The sequence below is a fragment of the Hemitrygon akajei genome, chromosome 5 (genome assembly GCF_048418815.1).
Source record: "Hemitrygon akajei chromosome 5, sHemAka1.3, whole genome shotgun sequence".
NCBI lineage: Eukaryota > Metazoa > Chordata > Chondrichthyes > Myliobatiformes > Dasyatidae > Hemitrygon > Hemitrygon akajei.
Window position 1 is genome coordinate 137876678 of NC_133128.1, and position 26041 is coordinate 137902718.

At 39.7% G+C, this 26041-nt stretch overlaps 1 protein-coding gene and 1 long non-coding RNA gene across 3 annotated transcripts in view; one reads left to right on the forward strand and one right to left on the reverse strand.

The window, feature by feature from the left end:
• The window catches only part of LOC140728213 (disco-interacting protein 2 homolog A-like), a 264393-nt gene extending 250829 nt beyond the window's left edge, over positions 1-13564 (reverse strand). For both annotated transcript variants that reach the window (XM_073046628.1, XM_073046627.1), the window contains exon 1: positions 13340-13564. In XM_073046628.1, coding sequence (XP_072902729.1) covers positions 13340-13418 — 79 coding nt within the window. In that variant the 5' untranslated portion in view covers positions 13419-13564. The remainder of the gene's footprint in view (positions 1-13339) is intronic.
• Positions 13565-13693: 129 nt separating this feature from the next.
• LOC140728214 (uncharacterized) lies at positions 13694-25653 on the forward strand. Its single transcript, XR_012099016.1, has 2 exons — positions 13694-14426; positions 25503-25653. It is a non-coding gene; the product is annotated as an uncharacterized lncRNA (long non-coding RNA).
• Positions 25654-26041: the final 388 nt, after the last annotated feature.

A 26041-nucleotide genomic window follows, 5' to 3' on the forward strand; every position in this document is an offset into this window, starting at 1 on the left:
GAGTCTGCTTCATGAACAAAACATGGAACAATGGTGTCTGGAATGCTAGAGGAGGGAAGGAAACAAGGGCAAAGGGCAATTATGTCACCCTTGAGGGTTGAACAGGCAAGAAACAAGAGGAAAGCTGCCGAGACAAGTTAGTTCAAATGACATGAGTGGGATAGCAAAATATGATGTGCCTTTTCTTAAAGAACCCTGAAAACAAAAGGGTGTAGAGCTACTGAAAGGATGAAGAGAGTTAATTTCCTTAAAACACTTCAGATTCCAGAAATTCAAATGGGAATTTATCTCAATAGTGCCTTTCCCAAGTGTAAAGTCTGAGGAGTGAGAGAAAAGACAACGAAAACAAGACCAAAGAAAAACTGACATTGAGCACAAATCATATGCTGGACAAGTATTTATATGACAAGTTAACCTGCTGAGGATTTTCCTATGTCCTCTCCAGACAGCACCAGATCAAGTGTCTAAAACAAATGAAGGTAAATGGTTCAAGTATTTTAAAGCTATTACCAGTCACATGGTGAGATGTCACACTTTGGAGCATGTACAGAACGTTAATAAAATCCCCACTGATAACAGTAAACTGATAAGCCAACAGGTAAAAGTACAGTACAAAAGTCTTAGTTACATATATTCTGTAGTAATTTTATGCATTGCACTCTACTGCTACCACAAAAAAATTTCATCACATACGTGTGATGATACTCCCCATTATGATATGGGTCTCTGTTATGGACTGAGAGTGGGAAAGGGGAAGGGGGCGGGGAGAGGGGAATCATGGTTGGAAAAAGGGGAGGGGAAGGAGCGGGAAGCGCCAGAGAGGCATTCTGTAATGGTCAATAAAGTAATTGTTTGTATTCAAGTGAACTTGCCTGCTGTCTCAGGGCTGGGTATGTCTGCACCCACACCATCCCCTGCCCCGGCACTCCTTCTGTGACCTGTCCCACCCCCTTCCCACAGTGCTCCAACCTCACCATTCCCTGCCCCTGGCACTCCTCCTGTGACCTGTCCCACCCCCCCCCCCCTCCCACAGTGCTCCAACCTCACCATTCCCTGCCCCTGGCACTCCTCCTGTGACCTGTCCCACCCCCCCCCCTCCCACAGTGCTCCAACCTCACCATTCCCTGCCCCTGGCACTCCTCCTGTGACCTGTCCCACCCCCCTCACACAGTGCTCCAACCTCACCATTCCCAACATCCTTTGCTCCCACCAAATTTACAAACTTGCGCTCCGCTCCATATTGACAAATACAGTATTGTGCAGAAGTCTGAGGCACCCAGGCTATTATTTTGCCCAAGAATTTTGCATAGTATTGTAGATGTACCAAAACCTTTTGAAAGGGCCATCAGGTAGCTATTGCAAATAAAAAACAACCAATAATGGCAATATTAGCAGCTAACCTCATCCAAAGTGTCACTGGAAACTGAGACCAACACTGACTGGCAAATAAAACTCAAAGAAATTGCTTGTATGAAAATAAGCAGTAGATAATTAGAATAAGCATCTATTAATTACAAGGACTTGAAGATGAGATGATAAAGTAATGAAAAGCCAACTCCACAAATTATGAATCACACACGAGGAAATCTGCAGATGCTGGAAATTCAAACAACACACACAAAATGCTGGTGGAATAATGAATCACATTGTCTTTGCCCTTCTGAATCAGATTACCATTGATAGTTACAACTCCATCAAACACTAAAATACTGTACTGGTCATCTTTATTTCATTCAAATCCAAGTACTTCAATTATCTTTATAGATGTACTCCAATTTGCCATCTCCCTTAAAAAAAGTACTATAGTTACTCACTTGCCTGACAAAAATCTGTCAAAGGAAGAGAGTACTACCTGGATAGAGGAAAAACTTCAGAGGTGTCCAAAATCATTTTGATGAAATTAAAAAGGTTTTCTATTGACTGCCACAAATCTCTGGTCCAGTATCACTCTAAGTAGAAAAGGCATATTCAGCTTGTTATTTAAAACTAAGTCTATTTAGTGGAAGTGCACAGAAATCCTGAAAGGAATGTCCCATCTTAAACTACCCACCTACCCAGTCAATCTCATATCTCCTGCTCCAGATGAGGAAACTCAAGGTTTTCCCACTTATCTAATCAGCCAAGTCTGACTTGCAAGACCACTATTGAATCAGCTGTCCTTGATCATTTGACACTGTCAATGATTTGTAGGTTACTACCTTATTTAATCACAAAAATAAAACAAATCATAAAACATGTAAAATAAACAAAAGAAAATTCAACTTAAAAATGAGGGAAAAAATAACTTCCCTCATCTATGAATTTCCTTTCGTATCCTGGGTTACCCAAAACACATCCCAGACCAATTACTTTAAAAGAATCAGTGCTACAAAAGCAAACTGATGTAAGAGTCAGTCTGTATACAAATAAAGATACTCAGATATAGCTTGTTTTATCAGACATCAAATGGTCCTGAAATCGGGCCACAGAATCCTTTTCCTTTACACAGAGAGGAAAATACAATTAATACAATGACAGTATTCTGCAGAATGATAGCCTCTGAGACATACCCACCACAATCTAACAACTTATAAAGGTGACAGCTCCTTGATCTAATCAATGCATGCATGATTTGTAGGTAGACAAATCCTATTAAATACGGTGGATGGTAACAACAAAAAGCCTACCGGTAGTTAAAACCAGGGAGTGTTCTTTGAGGTCCAAATTGGACTGCACACTGATCTCTCTACCCAGCTTCATTGACAATTAATTGCTTTGAAATTCACCCTTGGCAGCCTTGAAATTCACAAGGTCAAATGGGTTTCAAACTAAGCAATCTTGTGAAAGTTGGCAATGAACTCTCAATAAGCAAATAGACAATTGTTTCCTATAGGAAACTGATGACAAGCACATTTACTAGTTTCCTACACCATATACCAATTCACACACAATACTTCATTGCTGAATATTTAAATCTTTGGGGATAAATGGCTAAGTGGTTAACAGAGTTGACAAGTAATACAAAGAACCAAAATAAAAATCTGGGAACAAGTCCCAATCCCACCAAGACAGTGAAAATTAAATTCAAATAAATTGAATAATCCGGAACTAAATTAGGAAGAAAGGTCTTAATTATATTGACAATCAAACTACGGATTGTCACATAAAACTTATAGTTCATTAATGTATTTTTAAGGCCTTTGGTCTAACCCATACGTGGTTGACTCTTAACTGCCCAGTCCCAGATTCAGACATAGAAAAGTTGACCTTACTTCTAATGAGCATCCTTCTCTAAAAACGTCAAACTAATCTAGCAATCTCCCGCTGACTGCCACTTTCTATTGACCCACTGTTGCTAAAAATCAATGCTCCTAATATAAACAAATGTAGGAAGACTACAACGCATGTTGGACAGAAACCTTCAGTGTTCATAACACTGCATAACTAAGTAGCAACCACTTTGATTGAGCTGGCCAATTCCTGCAGGACACAGCTATTAGACAAGGTCTATATTAGGCAATGAGTGAACCATTCCAAGGAATAAAACACACGACTTCCTCATCACAAATTTGGTGGCTGTCCATGACAATATTGGTAGGAATGACCACTGTACTTAAGGTGACAAAATGCTCTCTGCATGTTAAGGACACTTGTTAAATGGAACAGACAAAGCAGGTCTGGTTGCTCAAAACAAGCCACCCAATATCTTGCACTTCCATTGACACCCATTCTGACAGCATTTTACCTTTCGACGTGGCTCTTGTTCCTGGTCCTGGAACTCACTAGTCAACAACTTTAGTCATTATTATCCCTCAGTTAAATCCTCACATCCTCCAGACATTGCCAAACTGACCCTCACCAGTCATACTCCGGGAAGTCCCTGAACCTTCATTCTCTGGATCACTGGTCAATTTTGCTGACCAAGGTGACCCTGAAGCTGAGAAGAGATCCTGAACAGCAATCAGCCCTCAAAATGGCCATATGCCCTACAAGAATAGGTCAGCACAAGTCCTCTTCATGAAACAACTCTAAAAAACTTAACAGATGGCAGAGCCCACCATCAGATTTATTGTCTGGCAAAGATACAAGGGTTTGTTGATGCTTCTAAATGTCAACAATTAAAAAGCAACTCCTTAAAATGTGTAATGACAAAATTTTTAAATAACACACCAACACTTCAAAATAATGAAAAAAGATATCTATACCAAACATCAAATCATTCATTTCTATTCTTCCAAGCATACAAAACCTATACACTGCTCTGACAACCTCACACTGCTGAGGTACCAAACCATGGAATGCTATTCCCGATCAATCTTATGAATTACATAGAATAGTTTAAGCCAGTGAAGCGTCTTGTGAATCAAATAAAATACCTACAAGTAACAGAATGCTACTTTAATCTTCAGAGCACTCTTTTTTAAAAAGCTTCATTGAGGCAAAAACTGCAAAAAGATGTTGCTAATTCCAATCATGTAGCCAAGCCATTTTAATTCTAGCCCAAAGTGCCCCAATTAATATCAATGAATGTAATCTGTTCCTAAATTTCACATTTTCTTCTTGTTTCCACACTTGAACATCTTAAACAAGACACCTCTCATGTATGCTGCCAGGATTACAAGTTCCCTTATTCAAAATCATTACATCTAGAACAAGCAATCACATTGTTTTCAAAAATCTTTAACTCTCCACCTGTATTTATTGCACAAAAAGATTCCCAAAATAGTTTTCAATTTCCATTGAGACTTCCCACTGGTAAATAAATAGCAATTCCATGTGTATACAGGTGAATGGCTAACAGAGTCTTTAGCTATGCTTTTGCCAGGGGACTAAAGCAGCTTGGGAGTTAACTGATTCAGCTGCCACTCAAATCTTAGCACAAAACAGAACTAAAATGATAGCTACCATTAACTTCAGATTGTGCAAAGATGGAGCAGGCAGTGAGAACATGTCACGATAGGTGGATCACATTCACGTTTGCTCAGACTGGCTAGGTGAATGACCTACAAGTAGGACAATTTAGGAAATATCTAATTGGGATCAGCTGTTCTTGCTTAAGTCCACATCTGACATGCAGAGGTTGATAAAAGACAAACTGCACAGACTATAGGACACAGTCATGTTCCAGTCAGAAGAGGATCCCAAAGCATTCTAAGTAGACTTGAAGAGTAAGAGGATAACCAGAGAGCAGGCAAGGATAAAAAAGGGTATATGTGCTGGAAGGAAGAGAATGTATGCAAAATCCTAAATGAGTACTTTGCATTAGTATTTTCCAGAGAAGGATGTGGAGAATAGGGAGATCAATGTGGAATGTGCTAATTTGCTAGGGCACTTCAAAATATTAAAAAATTATTGGGTCTCTTCAAGAAGGATGTCCCCAGGGCCTGATGGGATATACCCCAGATTATTAAGAATCAATAGCTGAGATTGCTGGGGTCTACCAAGATCTTGGCATAACTTTCAAGGGGTTTGGAGAAAAGCATGGGGGGGGGGGGGGATGTCAGAGGTAGCTTTTCTTTTGTGCACAGAGTGGTAATTTCGTGGAACACTGCCAGGGGTGGTGATAGAGGCAGATGCATTAGGACATTTAACAGACACTTAACGATAGGCAAATATATGATAGAAAAAGTTGAGGATTATTAAGGAAGGAAAGATTAGATTGACCTTGGAGTATATTAAAGGATCAGCACAACATTGTTGGCTGAAGGGCCTGTACTATTCCAAGTTCTGTACAGGTGATACAAAGATGAGTGGCATTGTGAGCAATGCCGAAGGATACAGCAGGATACAAATCAACTGCAGATATACACAGAGAAATGGCAGATGGAACATAATCCAGCCAAATATGAAGTGTTGCATTTTGGAGGATCAAATGTAAAGGGATGGTACACTATTAATGGCAAGAAACTTGAGCGTCAATGTGCAGAGGCTTCTTGGATCCATGATCCGAAACTCCCTGAAAGTGGCTACACATGTTGATACAGTAGTAAAGAAGGTATTGGAATACTTGCCTTTAACAGTCGAGGAACTGAGTTCAAGAGTTGGAAGTTATGTTGCAGCTTTATAAAACTATCTCAGTCAAATGAGGAGTATGTCATTCAATTCTGGCCACTCCATTATAGGAAGGATGTGCATGCGATGGAAAGCGTGCAGAAAAGGTTTACCAGGATGTTGCATGGATTTGAAAACATATGCTGTAAGGAGAGGCTGGACAAACTTGAATTGTTTTCTTTGAAGCAGTGGAGGCTGAGAGGAGATCTGATAGAGTTCTCTATAATATTATGAAAGGCATGGATAAGACAGCCAGTACCTTTCTCCAAGGCTTGAAATGCTTAATAAGAGAGCATACATTTAATGTGAGAAGGGGCAAGTTCAAAGGAGATGTGCAGAATATAAATACTCAGTGGCCACCTTATTAGGTACAACTGCTCGTTAATGCAATTATTTTATCAGTTAATCATGTGGCAGTAATTCAATGCATAAAAGCATGCAGACATGGTCAAAGTTCAATTGTTGTTCATACCAGACATCAGAATGGAAGAAGAAATGTGATCTTAGTGACTATGGCTGTGGAACGACTATTGGTGGCAGAATGGATGGTTTAAGTCTCAGTAACTGCCGAGGTCCTGGAATTTTCACGCACAACAGTCTCCAGAGTTTACAGTGAATGATTCAATAAACAAAAAAACGAGCTTCTAGTGAGCAACAGTTCTGAGGGCAAAAACACCTTGTTAAATGAGCGAGATCAGAGGAGAATGGCTGGGCCGGTTCAGACCTTATTGCCTTAATGACTATCGCACAGTAGCACTCACATCGACAGTGATGAAATGCTTTGAGAAGTTGGTCATGACTAGACTGAACTCCTGCCTCAACAAGGACCTTGACCCATTGCAATTTGCCTATCGTCACAATAGGTCAACGGCAGACACAATCTCAATGGCTCTCCACATGGCTTTAGACCAACTGGACAACACAAACACTATGTCAGGATGCTGTTCACCGACCATAGCTCAGCATTTAATACCATCATTCCCACAATCCTGATTGAGAAACTGCAGAACTTCCCTCTGCAATTGAATATTTGACTTCCTAACCAGAAGAACACAATCTGTGCAGATTGGTGATAACATTTCCTCCTCGCTGATGATCAACACTGGTGCACCTCATGGGGGTGTGCTTAGCCCACTGCTCTACTCTCTATGTACACATGACTGTGTGGCTAAGCACAGCTCAAATAAATTTGCTGATGATACAACCATTGTTGGTAGAATCTCAGGTAGTGATGTGTACAGGAGTGAGATATGCCAACTAGTGGAGTGGCGCCACAGCAACAATCTGGCACTTAACACCAGTAAGATGAAAGAGCTGATTGTGGACTTTAGGAAGGGTAAGACAAAGGAACACATACCAATCGTGAGGGGGATCAGAAGTGGAGAGAGCGAGCAGCTTCAAGTTCCTGGGTGTTAAGATCTCTGAGGATCTAACCTAGTCCAAACAATTCGATATAGTCATAAAGGCAAGACAACAGCTATAATTCATTAGGAGTTTGAAGAGATTTGGTATGTCAACAAATAGACTCAAAAACTTCTACAGATGTACCGTGGAGAGCATTCTGACAGGCTGCATCACTGTCTGGTATGGAGGCGCTACTGCACAGGACCTAAAGAAGCTGCAGAAGGTTGCAAATCTAGTCAGCTTCATCTTTGGTACTAGCCTACAAAGTACCCAGGACATCTTCAGGGAGCGGTGTCTCAGAAAGGCAGCGTCCATTATTAAGGACTTCCAGCACCCAGTGCATGCCCTTTTCTCACTGTTACCATCAGACAGGAATACAGAAGCCTGATGGCACACAGTCAGTGATTCAGGAACAGCTTCTTCCCCTCTGCCATCCGATTCCTAAATGGACATTGAATGTTTGGACACTACCTCACTTTTTTTTTTTAAAATGTAACTGATTTACTTGTTTATTATCTTTTTATTTTATTTATTATTTTTTTCTCTGCTAGATTATGTATTGCATTGAACTGCTGCTGCTAAGTTAAGAAATTTCACACCAGTGATAATAAACCTGATTCTGAACTGACAGGAAGGCGAGAGTAACTCCAATAACTACACATTACAACAGTGCCGTGCAGGAGCAATTTTCAATGCACAACACGTTGAACCTTGAAGTGGATGGGCTAAATCAGAGGGGGGAGTGTATTAATATTACATAAACACACCCACAGAATAGCGGATGCCCAGAATGTACTCTTGGATAGACATGTGAAAGTATGGAAAATTAAAGGGTATAGACATTACGCACACAGAAGGGATTAGTTTAGTTGGGCATTTGATTACTAATTTAATCAGTTCAGCACAACACTGGCCCAAAGGCTTGTTACACATTGTTCTATGCTTACACATTAAAATATTTCCTTCCATTGGTTTGGTTTCCAACCAACATCAAGCTTTTTCCCCAACGCCATCCATACACCCATCCCAAGAGCAAGCTCAACTAGCTTCTGGAAATAGTTCCTTGGATTCCTCTCAAACAGAAAATATCACAGCCCCTCCTTGAGAACAAACTGATAAATCATACAAGACAATCTACTGCTGCATTAAAAGAACCCACAATCCCCCATTGAAAGTATCCATAATTATATCACCATACTGTAGGCTTCAATATTGACACTGCAAGAAAAAAACATTTTTTTAAAAAATGACTTGTTCTCCAAATTGCACCATAGCACAATGTACTTTATCACCTCAATGAGAACATATTGCCTAAATAGTTGCGATTAAGACAAAGAAATTCCTTCCTCTTTTGGATCACATCATATGGAATCTGTTTGTTATTGACTAACAACTACTTCTCAAATTTTCACCCTTTCATTGAGCTAAGTGGAACCTTCAATGCCATACCTGGATATTTGTATTTATTAAAAATTTCTATATTTATGTTGGCACAGATCATTAAACTACCACATTCAGAAAACTTCTGTTAAAAATAGGATTTGATCACCAACTGCACCCACATAAATTTATATCTGTCTGAAAAGAAGTTGAGAAGAAACCGTTTCCAGAATCCTGAATAATAAAACCTATCAAATACTAACAGCAGCCTTGGGATGCTTTTCTTGAAAATGCAAAACGAAGAAAATTCCACAAGTACATTATGCAAGATAACATTGTGACAGATAAACAACCTCCCCAATCCCTCTTTAGATACAAATTTTACTTAAAAATAAAAAGCTGCTTAATCTTCATCCCCTCCTCCACTGACTATTTTTAAAATGTGGGACACTCAGACGTTTCCACAAATGTGGTTGGCAAGTGGTTATTTGCCAGATAGAACACTCTTTTCAGTGTTTATATTGTGTTTCTATGCATCCCCAACAAATAGTTCTGTGGTTTTCAGAGCTAACCCAAATGCTCCTTCTGCATTTTGAGTGGTTATAGCTTGGAATTCTCACAAATCCGAAGGCAAGTTATACATATTCTCCAAAGTTTCAAAGCATCATTTGGTGGATTCTTTGTCTGTGGAGTCGTGGGGCTAGGAATAGATAATCTGTTTCCAGATGTCAGACATACCCAACTGAATAAAATAAAGATTGTTATGCTACGACAGTAGGCTGAGGAAAGAATGTGCCATTACAGAGGATAAGGATGACTACTGCTCAATAGACAATGAGCTTTGTGCCAAATTAGTAGCCTTCAAGAAAGAAGATTCCTTGTTGTCTGCCACAGAAAATATCATGACTAGAGTCCTCCTCAACCGCTGGCTCTCAGTGACTGAGGAGCTGTTCCCAGACGGAATCTGTCCTTCAAAGTGGAACAGACACCAGTTTTACCAGGAGTCAACTCCAAGAGAAATAAAATGAGCAGCATCATCCACTATGCAGAACCTTATTTTTTCCCCTCACCAGATCTGACGACCCCAAAATGGACAGAGGAGCAACTACAAAATTTGATTTTCTTGTCCATCTAGTACACGTTACATGATGGCATACATATCATAACCTTAATTAACCACGCCAAAGACCCAATATCATGGCAGACTGGTAACAAGGGTGTATTATTGCTAGTTTTCCCAAAATGTTTCTCACTGCAGTGCTGCACTCCAAAGGTTTCCTGAAGAGATGCTACTTTATAGGACAATGTCTAACATAAATCACCTCTTCTCCAGAACTAAACTCCACCAAGGACAGTCCCAAGACTGTCTGCGAAAGGAGGAGGGCTGGGCACGGGGCTTGCAACTCCATCTCCTAAAAACCCAGAGCTACACAAACACATCCCTGGGAGAGGATGGATCTTTGAAGATGGATTACACCTGGGGACAACTTGAAAGACTGGCCCAGGACAGAGGACTCCGGCGAGTTCCTATCAGCAGCCTATGCCCCAGTAGGAAGCGATAGGCTTAAGAAAAAGACAATGACGATGACTCCAGAGCTAACATCAACCCAATTTCAGTGGTTAAGGTACACAGTATACAGAAGATACTTGCATATATGCACAGCAGGAGGCTAATCTCTAGGTTAACTTCAAATTATTCACTGAAGCATATAGATGGAAAAGGATGTTACACTTTATATCTTGACCAACCTGGCCCCATTGTACTATGCTACCTTCAAACAATAAAACTCCACAAAGGAAAAAAGTGAGGCACTTCCCAAGTCCCTGGAGACACCCCTCAATGTACTCAGACAAGGAAGAAATTCAATGTATTGTTTTTCCTGCATCAACACTGCCTTCAGATATCTGTAATTATGTAGCAAGATTCAACCTTTTGACTTTGATCCCCAAAAGATTGACCAGAAACATTACCAACTGAAAACCTTATTTACAAATTAACATAACAATGGAAGCAAAATGGTCTTCAACATATACAACTCTTAACCACTGATCCTTGGCATTGAAATAGATGAAGTCCATTTAGTCATATTCCACCATTCTATGAAATCACTATTGGTCTGACTTCAATCCCTCTGTCTGGTTAATAAACTTGCATTAACAGAGACATCTCTTTCATATTTTTAAATGTCAATTGACCCATCTCATAAATAAAAGAGAAATGGGACCCTACCACTAAGCAGCTCTTTCCCTCTCCCCCTTTACCAAAGGGATTGCTCTCCACATGCCTCCCTTGTCCATCCCCACCGATCTCCACCCTGGCACATATTCCTGCAAGCAAGACAAGTGTACATGCCCTTACTAACACCTGTCTTGCCACTATTCAGGGCCTCAAACAGTCCTTCCATGTGAGGCAACCCTTCACAGCGAGTCTCTCAGAGCTAGCTATTGTACTTGGTGTAGTTTCCTCTACATCAGCGAGACCTAATGCAGATTGGGGGACTGTTCTGTCAAGCAACTTTACTCTGACTGCTGCAAAAGACAGGATCAACCCATTTCAATTCAGCTACCCATTCCCATACTGACGTATCTGCCTAGGGCCTCCTCTACTGCCACAATGAGGCCAAACTCAGGGTGGAAGAGCAAAACCTCATTTCACTGGGAAGCATCCAACCTGATGACAGAACATAAAACTTCTCTCCACAAACCTCCTCGCTTTTTCCCTTTCCCGTTCTGGTTACTTTCTTTCCTCTCCTCATCAGCCCATCACTTCCCGCCCTTTTCTTTCTTCCATGATTCACTGAACTCTCCAATTAGATTCTTCCTTCTTCAGCCTTATGCCTATCCCTTCCCAGCTTCTTACTTCATTCCCCCTCCCCCAGCCAACCACTTTTCCACTAATCTGGTTTTACCTACCACAACCCATTTCTAATCCCTTCTCACGTCCACCCCACCTTCTTATTCTGGCTTCTGCCCCCTGCCTTTTCAGTCCTGATGAAGGATCTCAGCCCAAAATGTCATCTATTTCCCTTCCATAGATGCTACCTAATTTGCAGAGTTCCTCCAGCATTTTGTCTTGATGTTGCAGCCAGTAAGTACTTGGCTCCCCATTAACAAATAGGGAGGACAGAAAAGCACCACCAAGCACATTCTCCAACCCTCAAAATTCTTGAAAAGATAATCTGGATTTGTGGAGGCATTCACCCCTGTAATACGGTATCATATTCGTAAATCTATACAACCCAGCCTCCAAAGGTAATGTGTCCTTCACAACATGTGGTAGATACAGATGTACATAATACTCCAGGTGTGATCTAGCTATTGCATAGCTGCAACATGAATTTCTTTAATCATGCAACTGATTTTTAAAAAGCTAACAATTAAGAATTAGGACCGTGAAATTCTAATCTGTGTTTTTGTTAACTCTAAATACCAAAATATACTTGCCAGTTTTCCATATACCACCTTCAGCAAATTTAAGGTCATCCAAAATATAATACTTCTGACTTGGTTTACACCCAGTCTTATTCACCTACCATCCATGCTTAATGACATTTAACATCCTTAATAAAAAACTAGACTTTAACATCTGATCTATTTATACATTCATCTATAGCCTCAAACCTCTACTCGCTATTTTAAATCATCCATCATTGACAGCCATACCTTCAGTTGCCAAGGTTTTTGGTCTTGGAATTCCCTCTCTCCCCACCTTACTTTTTTTTTTAAAAAAACCTACTTCTGACCCAATTTGTTTATGTGCCTAAACATATCTTCATATGGCTCACTATTCATTTTTACTCCATAACATCCCCTCAAAACACACATTTCATTACATTGGAGGTTGCGACACCAACACAAGCTGATGACGTTAACTTACAATAAGCAGTAAAGAAACAAGCTCGGGTGGGTGTAGGGCGGTAGGGAATGCCGAATTAAATCGGCATCTGGAATCAAATCCTAAAAAGGGAAAAAAAATCCTAATTCACCGCAAACTAAATTTGGAATATAATTAGTGACACACACACCACGGTGATCTTTAATACCCACTTAGAATATTTTGATTCTAAATTAAAAACACTTCTCCCTCACTCTCTTGGGGCACTTTCCCCTGCTGAAGCAAGTAACTGTCTTAAGCAAGTGAGAGCCATCAGAAGGCAGACAGCTGAAGCTCTCCAACTAACAGAGCAGGCAAGCTGCCTGCCATGCAAGAGCAGTACCTCCCAGCGACACGGCAGGCATATAACAGCTTCCTCCTGTGTCTCTGTACACTGCAACTTGTCAGTCCGGATGCTCTACGTCCCTTTCCACCAACACGGCCCACTTTTGCGGACATTTAATTTTTTTTTCGCTGCAAAGACAAATGAAGGGAAAAGCGATCGCAGCGCCGGCAAACACGAGCGGAAGGGCATCGAGTCCGCCATCCATTCCCGACGCCAGGGATCGACGGGCTGCGCTCGGCCACCTGCGGCGGTGGTAAGGAAGAGAAAAAAAAGAAAAGAACGCCCTTCGGGGCACCGAAACTCACCCTCGGAGAGCTCAAGTTCGAGCTCGGCCAGTTTCACCTTCACGTCGCGCGGGAGGCTGGGTGTTTCCATGCCGGCCATGGATATTTTTCTCGCCCTCTCGCTTTCTCTCTCGGCGTCCTCTGTTCCTCACGCGCTGCTCAACGCTGCCATAGCGCCAGCACGCGCTACCAAACAGCCCTTCCTCCACTCCACTCCCACCCCCGCCGTCTGCCAAGCCCACAGTCCGCCCGGCGCGCGCGCCCCGCACCGCCGCCACCGGGGAGCGCGCGCGCGCCCACCCGACGGCTACGCCCTCCGCGTTCCGGTCCGCGAGCACGTGCGCACATGTTTACCAGCCGCCCACCCTCGCCATTGGTCTTCAAGCCTCCTCCGCGTCTACCACGTCCCGCGGCGGCTGTGATTGGACGCGTTCTCCCAACCCATTCGTGCAGGTGCCGGGCAGCCGAACCCTGCCATTGGTCGGAGGATGGATGACGCGTTCCGTTGACAGTTGAAGACGCGGTTGTGCGGGCGGAAGCGAGAGAATGCGCAGTGACAGGTACGGAGAACGTAACATTAGCCCAGAAACGTGATCCCGAGTTGGGCGGGACGGTAATGATGAGTGGAGGCTATCAAGACGAGATGAATAGTTAGGTCTATGGATCTTGCACGGGGACCTTCCGGTCTTCATATTGTGAAGAGGAAGCAGAATGGAGCGGTTCAAAGTTGAGGACATTGAGGGTCATTTTCCCCCCGAGAAGGAAGACTAGGCTCAAATATTCGTTGTCGCCCACCGTGAGCTGCTGGACGTCACCGGATGGACTTGCTGTGGAATTTCTTGTCGGGCTTTCGGCCAGTTAGAACTGTCCCTCTTCCTTCAAGTAGGTGCCTTCCCATCATTATGAAACGCCCCTGTCATCTCATTGCCAGACCCATAATCAAATGCTTGATCCGATCCCCGTTTGACTGCACAATGCTGCCTTCCCGCGACAGCTTCCTAACGCTGCTATCGTTTGTCTATTCCACCCCTTCATGACCAAAATACCGTGCGTGATCTGCCTGACTTTCACCATATACTTCATGGCCCGGCTCCAGTAAGAACACGAGGTAAATATTTGGCTCCTCAGGCCTAGTCAAGTAAAACTGCTAGTCTCGCCTTTTCAGTTCCAGCTCTTAATAACACTCAATGATCTTTAAAATAATCATCTTTACAGTGTGTCTTCATCGATTTCTAAGCTAGAGAGCTCCAGAGATTCACTACTTGGATAGGTGAATTTTTATGTACTTAGCCCTTAATTTTGTAGCAATATCCCTTATTTATAACTTTTCTACGAGTAAAAACATCTCAACATCTACTCTGTCACGCCTTCTTGAGATACAAGGATCTTTGGATTTCCAGCCTCTGCGGCCTTTCTTGTGTCTAAGGTACAAAAACCTGCAGTCCTCCTTGTATACTCCAAGGAAAACAAACTCCGTCTAGCCCAGGAGTGACAAACCTTTTTTTGAGTACGTGCCCAAATTGGCGATAATCTTCTAAAGAAATTCTGTTCTTTCATGTACCAAGTAATTTTGAGCAGAGATGGTAATTAATTTAGCAGTAGTAACAATAGCCATGGACTTTTTAAGGAAAAAAGGATGAATCATGTTGCTTATTTACATGTATTCATTGTATTTCTATTGATAAAGATAAAATAGAAACAGATTGAAATAAATGAAGCATTTTAGAAAACCTGTTCAAAATATTAATCTTTTAAGACTGTTACGTACCCGTGACACGTGACGGTGGTACCCTTGTCACGTGACTGGGGTTGAAGTTATACTGGACATGAGGTAATGGTGGAGTGATGTCATTTTCCCGCCTGTAGAGGTCATGTGACAGGTTTTTTCTACAGGGTATAAAAGGGAGACCCACTCTGTCAGGTGGGGCAGTTCGTGGCTGGATTTGCCAAGATGACTTCATGTCACTGCGTGATTTAAAGGGATGACGCAGTTTAGTTAAAAATGAAGTTTTGTTAATGCCAAAAGTTTAAAAGGTCAGAGCCAACGGTTTCTTTGCTAAGGGAGAGTGAAGAAAAGTTTGGGAACTGGAAATCGAGAAGAATCGATTTTCAATGGATTGACTTCGACCTTGTGTGATCCTCATTCGGAAGGATTTCGTTGACTATTCTCGCTGTTGACCCCTGGGATGACCAGAAAGGGTTTGAGAATAGTGTGGAAGAGAGGTCAGTCACTTTAAGTTGTTATATTTAATAAAATTCGACGTGGGAGTTCGACGCTGGGAATCGAAGGACAATCGACGTGGAAGAGAATTTACATCGCTTTAAAAAGTCTCTCCTTTTAAAAGTACCGTGAGCTTTTGAACTGTCGGCATATCGTTTTAAAATACTGTTTTCATTCGGCAATTCGCTTTGGAGAACTGGTTTTTTTTCAATACTACTTTAAAGACTGTTTGAGACTGCAAAGCTATTAAGAACTGTCTGACCAGCTGTCAGCAGCTGAGCTCGGACCATTGTTTGGGTTTGTTTACATTTGAAGGGGGTTTGTTATCAGTGTTTAATAAACGTGTTATTCGTTATAAAACCCCTTGCCTAACTCATCTATATTATTGTTGCCCGAATACGTAACATAAATATGGGGGTACGTCCGGGATTGAATTATTTGAGTTTAAAAAGTTTTTTGAATTTTGAATCGGTGTTTTGTTAACGGGGATTGCTCGATTTTTTTTTGTTTGATTGGCTTGTGAGTGGTATTCGGCAACGATGAATATTGATGAGTTTCTGGATTCGCCAGTCGCGGATTTGTTAGCGAAGGCGAAAAAAACTGAAGTCTCTGAACTTGCTAATCGGTTGCATCTGAAAGGGATTTTGCCAACTACATCAAAAGCTGTAATACAGAGAAAGATCGCATCACATTTTGTGGCTTCGGGTCATTTTGAAGAATCGATTTTAGAATCGTTTCCAATAAGTAATCTGGAGATGCAGTTGCAAATTGAACAAATGATGTTAGAAAGGTGTAAATTGGAAATTGAACAAAAGCAAAGAGATTTTGAATATGCAATGGAGAAATTAAGGTCTGTAGAACAGTCTGCTGATTCTAAAAAACCGTTTGTTGCTAGCCAAGAAATTAAATTGGTCCCTCCATTTAGTGAAACAGAAGTGGAGAGATATTTTCAACATTTTGAAACTATTGCTCGGATGTCAGAGTGGCCGAAAGATAAATGGTCAGTGTTATTACAGAGTGTGATTAAAGGCAAGGCACAACGGGTTTACACAGCTTTAACTGCTGCGCAAGCATTAGATTATGATATTGTGAAGGAAAATATTCTCAAATCGTATGAGTTGGTCCCAGAAGCGTACAGGGAAAGATTCAGGAGTTTGAAAAAGTCTGTGGAAAAGACTTATGTGGAATTTGCCTATGATAAAGCTATGTGTTTTGAGAGATGGGTTTCTTCTAAAAATGTAAATGAGGACTATGAGACTTTGAAAGAGCTGATTTTGATGGAGGAATTTAAAAGAAGCATTCCTGTTGAAGTAAGGACCTACTTAAATGAGAGGGATACTGATAAATTGCAGGACTGTGCTAGATTAGCTGATGAGTATGTTTTAATCCATAAGAATAAATTTCCTCAGGGTAGAATTTTTAAGAGGAAAAATAATATGGAGACTCAAGGTAAATCAGAAATTAAATCAGAGGTTAATGAGAGAGGTAAGGAGGAAGGAAAACCTGTGAAGGAAAGACAGTTTGGTCTTATTTGTAACTATTGTAAGAAGCCTGGCCATGTAATAGCTAACTGTTTCAAATTGAAAAAGAAAGAGAAGGAAGCAGTTCCGGATGCTTGTGTGCAACATACTGAAGCACCTGTAAAGTTACAGGGTTTGGTAAACACAAATGAGGATTTGTTAGAGTCTGACAAAGTTAGAAAGGGATATGATCATTTTATAACTGAAGGGTTTGTATCCTTGAAAGGAGGATCTACTCTGGTGCCAATAAAAATTCTTAGGGATACTGGAGCTTCTCAATCACTGATGTTGGATAGTGTGTTGAAGTTTAATGAAGAGAGTGATACTGGTGAGGTAAATTACATAAGAGGTGTTGGAAGTGATTTTATGCCTGTACGTTTACATGAAGTAAATTTAAAGTCAGGGTTAGTTACAGGATTTGTTAAGGTAGGACTACAGCATAGCTTACCTGTGAAGGGTATTTCTTTATTGTTAGGTAATGACTTGGCAGGTGGACAAGTTTTTCCTGAAGTGCATTTAACAATGGAATCAGAGGTACCTGAGGTGAATTCTAACACAGATTCTTCCTGTGTTGTGACTAGAGCTATGGCTAAAAAAATTGATGTGCAGAATGAGGTTGTTACTCATGACTGTTCAACTCAGGATTTGAGTTTTGAAGATGTGTCGGAAACTTTCTTACCTTCGTTGTTTGAACAAGATTCTGGGAGTAAGACTGACTATGAAGATTTATCTTTGTCTCGGAAGGAGATGATAGCAGAGCAGAATAGAGATCCTGAGATTATAAAATTAAGGGAACAAGCTTTACTAGGTAGTGAAATTGAGAAGGTGTCAGTAGGATATTATTTGGAAAAAGGAGTGTTGATGAGGAAGTGGAGGTCGCCTACAATTCTTGCAAGTGAGGAATGGAATGTTGTTTACCAGGTAGTTGTTCCTAAAGTTTATCGGAATGAGATTTTGACTTTAGCTCATAGTGTGCCTTTAGGTGGACATCAAGGGGTAAGGAAAACTGTGGACAAGATTTTAAAACATTTTTACTGGCCTGGTTTAAGAAATGATGTGGCGATGTTTTGTAAGACGTGCCATACTTGTCAAATTGTGGGTAAACCAAATCAGGTTACACCAGTAGCTCCATTACAACCTATTCCAGCATTCGGTGAACCGTTTTCTAAAGTTATTGTAGATTGTGTTGGTCCATTACCAAAGACAAAAACTGGTTATCAGTATTTGTTGACTATCATGTGTACTTCGTCTAGGTTTCCAGAGGCAGTACCACTTAGGAATATAAAAGCTAAAACTGTGACGAAGGCTCTTATAAAATTCTTTACTTATTTTGGATTGCCTAAGGAAATACAAACTGATCAAGGTAGTAATTTTATGTCTGGATTGTTTCAACAGATAGTTTATAAATTGGGAGCTAAGCAAATTACTTCGTCTGCATACCATCCAGAATCGCAAGGTGCTTTGGAGAGGTTTCATTCTACTCTCAAGAATATGATTAGGACATATTGTGTGGAGAATGAAAGTGACTGGGATGAGAGTATAAACTTACTTTTATTTGCAGTAAGGGAATCGGTACAGGAATCTTTAGGGTTTAGTCCATTTGAACTTGTGTTTGGGCATAGAGTTAGAGGACCTTTAGCTTTATTGAAGGAACAGTGGATTAGTAAGGAAGTGCATACTAATTTGTTGGACTATGTTTTGAAATTTAAGGACAGGTTACATAAAGCTTGTAGCTTAGCCAAGGAAAATTTAAAGTTGGCTCAGGAGAAAATGAAGACTTGGTATGATAAGGAAGCTAGGATGAGGATGTTTAAGCCTGGAGATAAGGTGTTGGTTTTTTTCCCAGTGCAGATAAATCCTTTACAAGCTAGATTTCATGGACCTTATGAAATTGTGTCTAGAGTTAATGATGTGGATTATGTAATAAAAACTCCAGATCGTAGAAGGTCAACACAACTTTGCCACATAAATATGATTAAACCATATTTTGAGAAACAATCTGATACTGTGACTGTTGTGGTTAGTGAGAATGAGTTGGATTTAACTGGGAACATGATAGATGATTCATCTGACTTTCATTCTGAATCTAACATTGTTTCTGTTAGATTACCTAATTCGACTATTTTGGAAAATATGGATGAGAAATTAGCACATTTACAGCTAGAGCAGAAACAACAGATGAAGGAATTGATTTTTAAGTATAAGGATTTGTTTCCAGATGTTCCGAGAAGGACTACTATAGCTTCACATGATGTAGATGTTGGAGATGCCAAACCTATTAAACAACATCCATATAGGATGAACATGGAAAAATGTGAACTTGCTGAGAAAGAAATTGAATACATGTTAGAGAATGATATTATTAGACATTCTAACTCGAATTGGAGTTCGCCATGTGTTATGGTGCCAAAACCTGATGGTAGTATTAGGTTTTGTACGGACTATAGAAAGGTGAATGCTGTAACGAAAACAGATGCATATCCAATTCCTAGAGTAGATGATTGTGTAGATAAGGTTGGAAAAGCAAAGTTCCTTACAAAGATTGATTTATTGAAAGGGTATTGGTGTGTTCCACTAACGGACAGAGGTAGAGAGATTTCTGCATTTGTAACTCCATCTGGGTTATATGAGTATAATGTTCTTCCATTTGGGATGAAGAATGCGCCAGGTACTTTTCAGAGGATGATTAATTCTGTGATTCAGGGATTGAAAGATACTGATGCTTATATTGATGATTTAGTGACAGGAAATGATACTTGGGAAGCACATATTATTGCGGTGGAGAAATTGTTTGAAAAGCTTTCAAAAGCTAACTTGACTATTAATTTAGCCAAGAGTGAATTTGGACATGCTACTGTGACTTACCTTGGTTATGTTGTAGGTCAAGGTAAGGTAGCTCCTGTTCAGGCAAAAGTTCAGGCAATTTTAGAAATTCCCACTCCGACGGGGAAAAAAACTCTCAGAAGGTTTTTGGGAATGGTAGGATATTATCGAAAATTTTGTAAGAATTTTGCTAATGTTGCCCTTCCATTAACTAATCTTCTGCAGAAGAATGTGAAGTTTGTATGGACAGTGTTTTGTCAGGAAGCATTTGAAAAATTGAAAACAATGATATGTGAACAACCTGTGCTTAAGGCACCTGACTTTGAAAAACCTTTTTCATTAGCTGTAGATGCTAGTGATGAAGCTGCGGGAGCAGTATTGATGCAGAGGAATGAGGATGATGAGGTTGATCATCCAGTAGCTTACTTTTCTAAGAAATTTAATAAGCATCAAAGAAACTATTCAACAATAGAGAAAGAATTGTTATCTCTTGTTTTGGCTTTGGAATATTTTGAGGTATATGTTGGTACAACTCAAAAACCACTTATTGTTTACACTGATCATAATCCGTTAGTTTTTCTGAGTAAGATGAAAAACAAAAACAGAAGATTGTTAAATTGGAGTTTGATGTTACAAGAGTACAATATTGTGATAACTCATATTAAAGGTAAACATAATGTGGTTGCTGATTGTCTATCTCGATGTTGAATGTACAATGGTTTTTTTTGGAGTGGTTTTTTTTTTATTGTAACACTCCTACTGTATTGTATATTGTGTATGTTATATGATTTATACATTTGTTTTTTTTTGTAAGTAATTGTTAAAAATTTTTGTTCTTGATAGACCAAAAATGTTTTTTTTGGAGGGAGGTGTTACGTACCCGTGACACGTGACGGTGGTACCCTTGTCACGTGACTGGGGTTGAAGTTATACTGGACATGAGGTAATGGTGGAGTGATGTCATTTTCCCGCCTGTAGAGGTCATGTGACAGGTTTTTTCTACAGGGTATAAAAGGGAGACCCACTCTGTCAGGTGGGGCAGTTCGTGGCTGGATTTGCCAAGATGACTTCATGTCACTGCGTGATTTAAAGGGATGACGCAGTTTAGTTAAAAATGAAGTTTTGTTAATGCCAAAAGTTTAAAAGGTCAGAGCCAACGGTTTCTTTGCTAAGGGAGAGTGAAGAAAAGTTTGGGAACTGGAAATCGAGAAGAATCGATTTTCAATGGATTGACTTCGACCTTGTGTGATCCTCATTCGGAAGGATTTCGTTGACTATTCTCGCTGTTGACCCCTGGGATGACCAGAAAGGGTTTGAGAATAGTGTGGAAGAGAGGTCAGTCACTTTAAGTTGTTATATTTAATAAAATTCGACGTGGGAGTTCGACGCTGGGAATCGAAGGACAATCGACGTGGAAGAGAATTTACATCGCTTTAAAAAGTCTCTCCTTTTAAAAGTACCGTGAGCTTTTGAACTGTCGGCATATCGTTTTAAAATACTGTTTTCATTCGGCAATTCGCTTTGGAGAACTGGTTTTTTTTCAATACTACTTTAAAGACTGTTTGAGACTGCAAAGCTATTAAGAACTGTCTGACCAGCTGTCAGCAGCTGAGCTCGGACCATTGTTTGGGTTTGTTTACATTTGAAGGGGGTTTGTTATCAGTGTTTAATAAACGTGTTATTCGTTATAAAACCCCTTGCCTAACTCATCTATATTATTGTTGCCCGAATACGTAACAAGACAATTGAAAAATAACATCTCTAAATAGTATTGTTATTGTTCGTCTTGTGTAACATAAGAAATTTCACAAAAACTCAAGGAAATGAAAATAAGACTCTTTATTCTCAGTGAGTTTTGTTGCTGCACAACAATGACAAGTCTTTTATATCCACATGAATTTAGTTTTGAGACCTATACATCTGTCACTAGTTTAATCACTAGTAATTCTGCTCCTATAATGGATTATAGGAATACACTGAAAACAATTACTCAAATGAATATGTTAATGAAAATATTATTAATATTGCCAGTGCAAGATCTTCAGACAGGTAAAAGCTTCAGGAATGTAATTCCAGATTTTCAGAACCTCTGTCATGATTTTTATGCTTTGATCCAGTCACTAACTGATCTTTTCAAAATTTTTTAGTTCAGCTCAATAAATTGAGAAATTGTTGCCTCCAAATTGAGTTGCTTTGTAAATCAATCAACTGTTTTTCAAAATTGTCAAAATCACTCCACTGCAATATTTCCAAATTTGTCTAATGTTACACTGTCTGCAAACTTGAAGAACCTTGCAGTTTCTTCAGATCTTAATATTATTCAGTATTTGAACCAATGATGCTCCCAAGATTGGAAGGCTCTGTATTGGAAGGCTTTTCAGGAATTTCAGTAGCTGCCGTGTGTTTTTTTTTTAAGGTTTGAGAAATATATGGGGACATTTTTTGGCTTCTCTTAAATACTTCCAGTTTGATTTCAAATTCTTTTATATTAACAAACAGCATTGTGTTTCCCAGCTCTTTACTTCACCCCCTCCCCCTTTCTTGGTTTCAGCTATTATTTGTAACCTTGTATTTCTTTCTCCCCTCCCCAACCCTTTTACTCTGACTTCTCATCTTCTTCCAATCCTGAAAAAGGGTCTCAGCCCGAAATGTCAACTGTTTACATTTTTCCTTCAATGCTGCCTGGTCTGCTGAGTTTCTCCAGCATTTTGTGTTGCTTTAGATTTCCAGCATCTGCAGATTTTCTCATATTTGTGACATTATGTTTTGTCAGATCCCTGTAATTTGGTGTTCAAGACATTTAATATGAGGAGAAATCTGCAAAAAAACACATCATTGAATTCCTGACAAGAATTTTTTTCATTCATCAAAAACAGTCAAATTTCATCCAAATACTCTACATCATTTAAGGACAGAGTTTCTGCTTAGCCAATAAACATTGTTGTACGTATGTAGTCCTGTGCACACTGAATTCACCTTGCTTAGCAAATTCTCAAGTTTTTTTTTCAAAGCTCATCCAGAAATAAAATTAATTATTTTGGTTCTTGAATCCTGTTGTAGGAGCTTGGCCAGAAACATTAACTGTTTATTCATCTCCATAGATGCTGCCTGACCTGTTGAGTTCCTCCAGCATTTTGTGTGTGTTGCTCTGGATTTCCAGTACCTGCAGAATCTCTTGTGTTTATAATTACCTCGATACAATTTTCATCACTTTTTCAAGCTCACCAGCTTTTGCACGCAAAGCCTTATGTACTATACAATGTAAACCTATTAGTGGATGTCCAACATATTTTGCAAACAGATTGACAAAGCCTACCTCTTACCAAATGCTGGGTGCACAATTATTTGTCACAGAAACTATTTTTAAAAGGTTAACTTGTTGATCAGAAAATTCTTTTACTACTGCCTTACATATTTCGACTGCTATGGTGTGTTTCGGCTGCATCACCAAGTTAACCTGTTCTTAGCATATTTCATCAGCTCTACAAAATCGAGCAAGAATGGCTAGCCTAGCTGATGATGTAACATCAGTGCTCTTATCATGACAAATGGAAAGAAATTTATATGAAATGCTATTTTTATTACTTGTTTTGCTATGTTTGTTCCCATCATTAATATTCTATCTTTTACTGGGTTTGTTTTCATTGGTAAATCCTTCATGTACTTAATAATTTTCCTTTTTCTGGAAGACCATCAAAAATGAAAGGAGCACACTCTACCTCTGATCCTTTAACATATTCCCCATCACTAAGTGGTTTTCCATATTGAACAATAATCTTTTAGACCTCAAAACCAGCAGCAACTAAATTGGAACTACCCGGAAATAAAATGCCATAAAAATATTTGACTGCTTTTTTTTTGGTTCTTCAATTCACAAGAATTGTGTTATTTTTGTTTTCACCCACTTTGATTGTAAAGCCATTTATGAACAGTTTCATAAAGCCACTTTATGGAGGAAGTCCAGTACACCACTGTTTCAGAATACGTACATAATGCTTTATCACAATTCTTAATCATGCCAAATCTTCCACTCTACCACTCTTGAAAGTTGCTGCTGCCTCCCCCATCATTTTTCCAGGCTTCTGGTGAGATGGCAGCATGCTCAGATCCAGCAGCTTCTTCAGAGTCAACCAAAGGTGTTACTGTCTTTTTTTAATGTATGTTTTTACAATCGCAAGATCCTGCTGGACATTAAGAACTTAGATACTGCAGGTCTACCAGTGCTCATTGGCAGAGAAACTGAAGGAGCCGGACAGTGTGAACTATGATGCTGCCTATGAGGCATCGATGCACGAAGGAGGTGTGCAGTCTAACAACGAGAGATCATCTTAGTCACTTTTCTCTGTGATTGCAAGAACCTTTCGGACATTGGTGGTGTGAAATATTTCAAGTCTAATTCTTTGGTTTATTGAAGTTGCTTAGGTCTCTATGAAGGCTAGGCCTCAAGGCACGGTATCACCTATATGCAGCCACCCAGGGGGAGGTGTTGGCATCAGGCACTCCACTGAAATCTGAAATGACGGAAGCAGTGGGGCACAACGTCCAAGCTGGAGTCAGTGTTGCTCCCCCCCCCCCCCCCCCCCCCCGAATGTTCACTCGGAAGAAGACAAGCTGGATTGTGTACAACTGTAGACTGCTGCAACATTAACAGATTCAGGCGCTTAAGAATATTTTTGTGTGACTGTATTTTAGTGCTATCTTATACGTGACTTTGTGCTGTGTATGACTGTTGGTATTGTGTTTTGTCCCTTGACCCTGGAGTAACATTGTTTCATTTAGCTGTATTCATGTGTGGTTGAATGACAGTTGAACTTGAATTTGATTTGAACATTTTTGTTTCTTTCATATGTATGTGGCATTCTGAACAAGATAAAAAGGTTTGACATACGTTTAAATATCTCATCGATACTCTCAAATAACATAATTTACTAATAGAAGTAAAATTTTCAGTATTAAAAGTAAATATGGAAATGCTAAACCACATACAGTATTTATCATTATTGAATATCTAGTGTTCACTCACAAACAACAAGAAAAAATATAAGCAGAATGAAGCCAACACCAACTGGCACAGCAGTTTACTATCCAAATACTGATGTGTACACCAGGTCTGTGAGGATTCAAAAAGGTATTATCCAACCTCACGTGTTCTCGCAACCATCTCACTGTTCTTCTGTTGTAAAAAAAAATCATTTTTGCAAACAGCGTTTTTGCATGTGCCATCTTTGGCATGTATGTTTATAGGTTTGCCACCTCTCTTGATGGACAACTGCTTCTCAGGAATTAGCCTGGTGCATCTCCTTCGGACTGCCAATGCTGACAGGACTGGAGAGAGTTCCGCTGAAGGGTTTCAGCCCAAACCGTCAACTGTATTTCTTTTCATAGATGCTGCCTGGCCTGCTAAGTTCCTCCAGCTTTTTGTGTGTGTTGCTCGGATTTCCAGCAGCTGCAGACTTTCTCTTGTTTGAAATTGAAACCTATTTGCTTACAATTAATAGGAATAAAAATATAATATTATTCATAGCATGCATAACTATATGTAATTCCTTCAATGGTCTCAGTACTTTGCCTTCACCAATAATTAAAACAGATTTTTAAAATCTTCGTTTATATATTTCAGGATGATGATTCTTGGTGAAATATGTGAAAAAAGGGTGTCCTCTGAATTTCAAAAGATGAGAATCTAATAATAAAAAAGAATGAAGTCTCATGAAAATACAGTATGTCCTTGGAACAGATACCATTAAAGAATATGTTTAAAATTTCATAAAGATTAAGTTGTGGTTTACTAAAGGCCTTCAGTAATGCAAATAGGGAGTTAAATATGCGTCGTCTGGAGTCTTGACTGGCTTAAGACTTAAATATTTTTAGCCAAGGACTTGCTTAACGTCTGTCCTACCAATGCCATAACAGTATAAGATGGCATTCAGTATCACCACTGACATCAAAAGATTGTGTATTGGGCATAGTATCTTCAGTTTACATAATTTACTTAAGAAAAGGTATTGAATTATGGATCTCTATAAATAGAATATACACCTAAAAGAACAATAATACTATTTTTTCCTTACTGGAAATGAATAATAAAGAACCTTGAGGTGATTGAAGGTAAAGAAAGGGAAAACTTGTAATTCTCCAACATTGTTTCCATTCGTAGGA